Consider the following 8911-nt stretch of genomic DNA (forward strand, 5'->3'; position numbering starts at 1 on the left):
AAAATATGTTTAAGAACTTATTTCTAAATAGTAATAATCTACATACATATATATAATGTATAGTAATGGAAATGTGACTGTATTTTACAAAATACTAGTCTACTAAAACACAGCCAAGACAAGTTACAGTTTTATGTTATTTGATACAGTAACATGAGTGCACATGAGACACATCATTGTAATTTCTATATTGTTAGCCAGGCACGGCTGAAAGGTCAATATCATAAATATATATAAATGTATAATGCAGTTTCTTGCATATTTAAGTTATTGTCATCTGAATACAGTAGCAAAAACAATAATAATATTAAAACTACTGTAAGTTTCAGGCTCGATTATTTAAAAGAACACCTTTTCAAGTAGCTTAATATACATTGTGATACATTTATATCTGTCTCTCCAAAGTCAACATCCTTATTGTCAACTTATCTACCTACAGTGTGTCAGAAATTCTGATCAAAAGTTAACAGTGTATATACATAGTAGAATTAAAAACTGAGTCATTAAACAAATGAACTAAGGAAATTTTGAAATATACAAATTCAAGCTTCAGACCGTTACTGTTTTTTAAACTGTATCTAAAATGAAAACATTTTTTAATGTGTAATTGGGATCTTTTTGAATATCTTTGCTGTTGAGTTTGTTTTTAATAAAAAAGTCTGTAGAATTCTTCCCAGGCTCTGTATGTTCATTGTGTTTGAAATAAGTACCCATTAAACTTGTTTTGTTGTTATTGTAGGAACTATGTGAAACAAAGAAAGATGTACATGAAATTGATTCTTCCATCCCACATAAATATGCTCTGCTGGGAAGGCCATTGAAACATTCACAAAAAGTAGTGGATGTAGGTGAGCCATGGATATATGCTGAAGCATTCAATATTATCCTTCAAAAACAAGTTGAAATCCTGATTCAGCTTGGAGCATCTCCATCTTTAAAGGTTAGATTTTTTTTATTGTAATATATTTATATGTAAATAGAAAAACAAATAATTACATATATTTTCTTCTATTGCACTTGCCAAAAATAATTGTTTTTCAGCTAATGTTTGTGATTAACCAATGAGAAATATATTTCAGAATAAAGAAAATTTTCATCCCACAATTAAAGAAAATACAGTAGGTTGAACAAAAATTACTGTTTTGAAAAAACTTAAATCTTAAATACATTTCTTCTTAAGTAAGTTAAATTTAGACATCTAGAATAAAATAATTTGATATGAAGTGCTACACAAGAATCAATATATATATATAGTAAATATTTTTATTAATGAAAAACCACGGGTTATTTTTAAACCTGTAATATAACTAAACAGCAACCTTCAAGGCTTATAACAATAGAATTTGGGGCTCAATTTCTTAGAATGAAACAGCATAGGTTTTGAAGCTTTGCACTAAAACAGTACAATTTGGTAATTGTCATGAAAAATTTAATGTTATAAGTAGGGTTGGGCAGTTTGTGGCAGTTGCTAACCTATTAATTGATGACCTCTTTAGTCAATTACATTTGATTAGTTGATTAGTTTAGTGATACTCAAACCGTGGTACATACAAACATATATAAAAATTGCAGTTAGATGCTGCCAACTAATTTTCCTCTATCTAGTCAGCAGTTAAAAAAAAAAGATAAAAAAGTAGGGTGGTGGATGCTCTGCCAGCCAGTTGTCTTCTCTTCAGGCAGCAGCTGAAAATTAGTGACAGTGGTAAATAGCTTTAGTAGCCTTGACATAACAAAGGCAAGCAAGTTTGGTGGCAATGAGACCCTCAAATCATGAGCCCCAAAATTTACAAGGCTAAAGTTGGGCAGAGCACAGATAGACTATTATGTAGCTTTATTTTTAATAACAAGCATAATAGCAATATCTCCATTACTTGGATAGTTGGAAGAATAAAATTCCAGTTAGTTGATTATTTTCATGACAATTGATATAATCATACGTTTGACTGATTGATTGTTGAAATAATCTGATCTAAAACAGTAATAATTGAAAACCCTGATTTTGATTCGTTGGTTATTTTTATGACAATCAATTTAATTGTAATTTTAATTAACTGACTGTTAGAATAATCAAAAACAGTAATGATTGGAATCACTCATTTTTGACAAATTAATTTAAATATTATTTTGATTAAGGAATTAGTTTAGTTGATCAATGAATCAGTTTACTTGACATTAATTTGTCTAATTGCTGTATTAAGAGTAAAGAACAATAACAACCTTTGTTTTGACACTGAAATATAAAGCCTTTATTAGATATTTCAACCAAATAGTTTTGGTAACATAGTTACCATTATCAGTGCAGCTTACATATTTAACAAAAGGTGAGAAAAATGGATTTCACTAAGTTTCAACAGCTAGGACAGCTGATGTTAATAGTTGTGATTGTTAGTTATTCAAAAACATATGTAAACTAAAAGAGAGTTTTTGCCCTTTTTTCAGCTATTGGTTGATTTGTAGAATAGAAACCAGCTTTCAGATATTTTGTGTAACCCATTTAGTTTTAGTTTTACAGAATCAGTGCATGATGATTGCTTGTGAATCTAGGATTTTAATGGTTGGCAACCTGTTTTTGATAACCAAAATTATTAGAACACTGTTAAAGACATTCATAACATCTTTTAAACATAACTTGAACACACTAAAGAGTAACACAATGTCCCTAATTTGGAAAAATTCACTGAACAACCGAGTGATTTATATATATCAGTCTCCATGATGTATATCAATGTTTGAAATGAAGAAACCCTCTTTATCATCACATGATGCCTGCTGAATGATAAGACTAACAGGTAGAATTGATATAAAGATAGATGTGATGCCATCATGGAACTAATCATGATTTGCCTACAATCCATGAATTTTCAATACAACAATCAAGAAACAAGAGGTCTTGCCATGGAATCACCACACTCTCCCGTTAACACTTTCAGCATGGGCTTGGTCCCTGGGACCGACCTTATAACCATTTTGAGCTTGTTATAGTTTTCATGCTATAACTTTTAAATTAGCAAGTGAATGTTAACAAAATTTGGCAGATTATCAGTAAACATTACAATGCTTTCATATTCAAAATATCAAATTATTGTATTAAGTCTCAAGGTTTATAAAGCAATCTTTTTTTCGTGTCTATTTTTTCTTTTTGCATGTTGCCTATCTATCATGCAAAGTAATATTCATTTTAAGACTAAAAAATATTTTTATGCATCAGAAAATTTTGAAATTTCACATGCGAAATCTTTATAATGTCAAGATAGTTATCAAATGTTTGTTAAGAAAAAGCTATATATTTAACCGGTAATTTTATCTGTTATCTTCAGTAATTAATCTCTGTACGGGTTCAGTAGATTTGACTGATCTCACAACCACCATAAAAAAATTAGGAAATAAATATAAATTATGCATCTTTCATTCTGGAATGAACACAAATTATAACATGAAAACATAAATGTTTAGACTAAATAGTTTAAATCTCATAACATTATACATTTATATATATTTATGATATTGACCTTTTAGCTGTGCCTGGCTAACAATATAGAAATTACAATGATGTGTCTCATGTGCACTCATGTTACTGTATCAAATAACATAAAACTGTAACTTGTCTTGGCTGTGTTTTAGTAGACTAGTATTTTGTAAAATACAGTCACATTTCCATTATTATACATTATATATATGTATGTAGATTATTACTATTTAGAAATAAGTTCTTAAACATATTTTCCTAAAACATAGAACAGTAAATAAAGAAGCAAAGCAACCAATTATCTCTTCTAGTTACAACCTTTGTACTCCGTTCCTGCTTTGCGTAGGTTGCTAAGCCTTTAAAAATTTTGCATGTGGAAGATATGAAACAAAATATTTTTTTTTAGGTTTTATATGTACATTTGAATAACTAAAAGATCATAAATTACTACATCAATACCATAGAATTCCACTATAATTTATAAAGTTTAGTAACTAATGTATTTTAGTCTAAAAAATATGAAATTTTGAGCAGACTAAAGACATACCCTACCTCGTTGAAACATTAAAATGGCCAAAAAAGCCACTAGGGGGACATTCTGAGCTTCTGATTGGTTATTCATGTCATATATATAGAAGTAAGTGTATATAAGGGAGCATTTCCCAAAATGTAAAGAGGTAGGCAGGATGCCACTGTATTTGATTTATTACATGAACAATGTCTTAGCAAATTGAAAAAATAAGAGGAACTTATTTTATATTCTAGCTTGTCAATATCGGTCATTTGAGTTGATAATTCTATCGAAATTATATACTTATTATTTTGACTTCACAAACATTTAATTTGAACCAGTGCTGCATTCAGCATACCATGTGACACTCAAAAATCAATGTTTATCTGTGTTTTTAATATTTGCTTTTAAATTAAGAAATTGAGTAATATATATAGTACTAAAAGTTTAATTATAATCTACAGTTTGATACAAAATTATTGTCATAAATTCATGAAATAGTAGTTTAATACAATTTTGAATGCGAGTCAACAAACGAGATGACATGGCCTTTCACCTGTAACCCGTCTCTAAAGGGTTAAACAGATACTTTCATTCAAAAATTTGTATGTTGACCTTTCACCTCTATAGACAAAAAACCCAGTTTTTACAGACAGTCTATTGATGACATGTTAGTTATCTTTCCCTTTGATCATGAAAATTTGCTTGCCTTCCTACAATGCCTAAACTCCATATACAACAGATTCCATTGTATCATGGAAACAGAGAGCCACAACTGCCTTTTGTTCATCAAATATAATGACAGACTGACTACTGCCATTTACTGGAAACCAACACAAACTGATACTTACATTTTCAGTCACATCATCCACCTTTTGTTAGACACAGGATGATTCTCTGTTGCACAACAGATCCTAAAACATCTGTTATGCAATGAAAAATTCTTCAAAATCTTATGTTCAAACATCATTCAGTATTTTAAATAGAATGCAAAATATTATAAAAAACAAATAATGCAAACTTATCATAACATTCTCCCTTATCTGCAAAACTTAAGCTGAAAATTATATGAGTTGCCAAGCAGTTCAATGTTGGTTTCTGCTGGAATCTTACAAAACACTCGGTTACATCCTTGTTAAAACTAAAGAAAGAATAACTTATGACAGACATAAATGCTTCATTTATGAAATACCATGTTCCATAAAACAGATGTACATTGGAGTGACTGGAAGATATTTTAGGGACAGGATGAAGGAACTTAAAGACTGTAGGAGACTGACAAAAAAACAGCATTTCACCAATGCAGAACATTCAATAGACTGGAACAATAATAGACTCATTTGGTTCAGATAAGTTCTGGAAATCAAGAAAAATCAAGGACTCTTTCTATGTTAAAATTATTAAAGCTTCACTAAATGAGACTAAAGTACAGGAACCAGCAGTATATGGCCACCATTGTTTTACTAACTACAACAAAGATCCACTAGCCAATCACAACACCTTCTCAATCACACAGACACTATAACATAACCTCTTGCAGTCTATGTCAAGCTGACATGAAAATAAAAGGCAGAAGGCTTTCAAAACATCTTCTAGTCTAATTGTGCTACATTGTAAATTTTCAAAATTATCTGTACAATTGTTGTCCTGAACTCTTAACAGTTGTTGCCCATTTCAACTTTGTTTCATTCAACCCACCAACTAACTGAGGTGGTCTTGGTGATAACCACAATTAAATTGTAGACTGAATAATCCAGAAACTCTCGTCAGAATGAGCTAGCCTTATAATCAGGGCTTGCTCTTAACTTTTTTTTTTGTAACCAGCTGGACTACCTAGACATGTCTTTTGGGTGGCCAGGCAGCAGTTTAGGTGGCCAATGTATTTTTTTTCTTATTTTGTAATGAAGCTACCCATAAATGAATGAATTGTACTATGACCTATAGATCTTTCCACAAGAAAATTGGAAAGCACATGTAGCCCTTCAGAGCCTGGAGTAATGGGGCCAGGATCCACTGCATACAGTGCAGCAAGCAGCTGAAGTATGATTAGTGTCTGTGCTGTGCATGGCATCCACTTCCACTGTGTTGGTGGATACACTTTACACAGTTAGAGTAGGCTGAATGCGAGTTCATGTAGGGTCTCATTCCGTGCACACCATCATGCCAATTTATCCAACCCTTTGGATAATGGTGAGAAATTGACTCAATATTTGAGATTAACATTGCAAATAATTCTCAGGATAGTTGTTGTTCTCATACTAGTCTCATGACATAAACATAATTTATCTTGTGGGGGGAAATAATCATTTAAATTTTGATTTCATGGGCAATTTTTTAGTGGCCACACATACCACTCAGGAAAACCTGTTCCAGTTTAGATTCAACTGGATTTATGAACTGGTAGGAAATTGATAGCTCATGACGAAGCTGTAATTGCAAAATATTGAGCTAATAAAGTTACATTTTGGAGATATAGGTCGTTATTGTATTCAAGTTTACAAAAGTACATTTTATTTTCTAAGATGACTTCAGATTGTAATAGACAATTATTTATCCTAACAGCTGTAAGCTTCTAGCCATTTCACAGATGCTTTCATTTAATTTTTGTTTTATTACTCTTTGAACTGTCTAATTACTAAACTAGTGTAACAAAGCAATAAATCACTTGGTGAGGGCAGAGCTCAATTTATGGTAAACAAAGTATGGAATTACATAGCATTCATGCATACCTCGCAGAGAAATTTTTTATTTAAGTCTTCTTATCTAACCTAATTAATTTTTACATTTTAGTTACTTTTATAACTATATATATCACATTACCATTATAATCCTGGTTGTAAACCTATTGTCATAGCTAATATATATAAACAAGTGATTTAATACTTATACTAAGGCTCTTACACTCATCAAACCTTAACCCCCACTTTTTTGCTAGGGTTTTTCGTAGTATGTAAAATTGTTTTTTTTTTTTATTCAGGTATGCAGTTTCTAACTCAAAATATTAAAAAGCAAAAAAGAAAAAACAATCTTCTAAAACTATTATAATTTTGCTTGCTTTTGCACTAAGCTGTAAGTGTGTTATAATAATTAATGAAACTGTAGGCTGAATAATTCACAAGCTCATCAGAATGAACTTGCCTTAAAGAATTTGGTGAATTAAAATACCTTTCTATTGGTTGTAAATAATCCTATAGCAAATGTCAGGGAAAATTGAATTATTTTTTAAAAGCAGGATGTTATAGGAGGGGGTAGAATACGGATTTGACTTTCTGGTTTATACCTCAGTAAAGTGAGAACACTGTCTAAGCAATATCTATATTATAAGTGTATAATTTATGCCAAACTCAGGAGGTCATGTAAAGATAAAATAGTTAGAATGAGAAATTCAGAGCAAAGAAGTGAAGACTGAGAATTTATTTAAATATCTCCCTTTGAAATAAAAAAACTGAAATTTTTATAATATTAAAATTTAAATTATAAACTATGCTTTGCTGTCAACTTTATTGAATGTAACTGTAAAAGATTTTGACGTAAGCACTTTGACCCCACCCTTGCATGTAGGATTAAGTGCCTATTTCTTGAAAGAATAGAAGTGTACAATTTGAATAAAAAATGTTACTGAGATGTAATTGCAGTTTTAAGGTATTTATGGTATTTTAGATTTATCGAGAGGGTGGAAATAAGGGAACATCTGGGTGTAAGTGATCATTACTCTATAAGGTACATTGGTTTACTGCATATGGAGATAAAAAATGATATTTTAGTTACAAATTTCAAAAAAGCAAATTTTGAAAGGATGTGAGAACAATTATCTTTTGTGACTTGGGCATTTGAATTATTTGGATAGACTGATCAGATGGGGAAAATTTTGAAAGATAAATTTTTAAATATTCAAGGTAAACATATTTCTTATAGAAAGAAAAGGGTAGCTGCAAGTAAAAAAAGAGGTTGGCTCACAAAGAGTATGATAAGATTAAAATATCATAAATTTAAATTGACTGGTATGATGAGAGATTTAGAAGATTATAGAAGATCAAGAAAGCTGGTGAAACAGGAAATTATGACATCAAAAAGGATATATGAGAAAAGGTTGACTGAAAATGTAAAAATTAATAGTAAGGATTTCTTTAACTACATTAAGGGTAAAAAAATGTTAGGATGGGGGGTAAGACCCTTGAGGGATAATAAAGAAGGCTTATATCTGATGATTATGAGATGGCTGGATTATTAAATTTTGCTTTTTCTTAATTTTTTTACTAATGAAGATTTAAGCAGTATTCCACATCTTGAACAGTTGATAGACAGAAACAAGATTGAACAAGATGACAAAATTAATTCTGAGCTTGTTAAGAAGAAATTGGTAAGTTTAATGAACGATATGGTTCCTGAGCCAGATAGTATTTCCTCAAGGGTTTTGAAGGAGGTTAAGGATTGGATATGTGAGCCACTAGCTACTATTTTTGTGTGTGTAAGTTCTTGAATAGTGGGCAGGTACCAGAGCATTGGAAGCTAGCTAATGTCACTCCTCTTTTCAAAGGAGATGATAAAAATTGTTCCAGTAACTACAGACCCATTAGTCTTACATCAGTTGTGGGAAAAGTTTTGGAGGCTGATAAAAGATGCTTTGCAAGACCATTTAACAAAAGTTTAGAATTTTATTGGATAGTCAACATGGTTTCACTAAGGGAAAATCATGCCTACAAATAAATCTTTTGATATTCTTTGAGAAGGTTACTGCTTATATAGATGAGAGTAAGAGTGTAGATTTGTCGTATCTGAATTTTCATAAGGCAATTGACAAAGTGCCACATAAAGGGCTTGTAAAAAAAGTATCTCTATAGGTGTAGGGTATAAGTTAGCAAATTGGATAAAAAAGTGGCTGGTTGAAAGAAAGTAGAGGGTTGTTACAAATGGAGTTCAGTCAAACTGGATTA

At 30.8% G+C, this 8911-nt stretch overlaps 1 protein-coding gene across 1 annotated transcript in view; it reads left to right on the top strand.

The window, feature by feature from the left end:
* The window catches only part of LOC111085579 (TATA box-binding protein-associated factor RNA polymerase I subunit B-like), a 69026-nt gene that overhangs the window by 4894 nt on the left and 55221 nt on the right, over positions 1-8911 (top strand). Inside the window, exon 2 of the mRNA XM_022384783.1 lies at positions 740-940. Coding sequence (XP_022240491.1) covers positions 740-940 — 201 coding nt within the window. The remainder of the gene's footprint in view (positions 1-739; positions 941-8911) is intronic.

The sequence above is a fragment of the Limulus polyphemus genome, unplaced genomic scaffold (assembly GCF_000517525.1).
Source record: "Limulus polyphemus unplaced genomic scaffold, Limulus_polyphemus-2.1.2 Scaffold482, whole genome shotgun sequence".
Classification (NCBI taxonomy): Eukaryota; Metazoa; Arthropoda; class Merostomata; order Xiphosura; family Limulidae; genus Limulus; species Limulus polyphemus.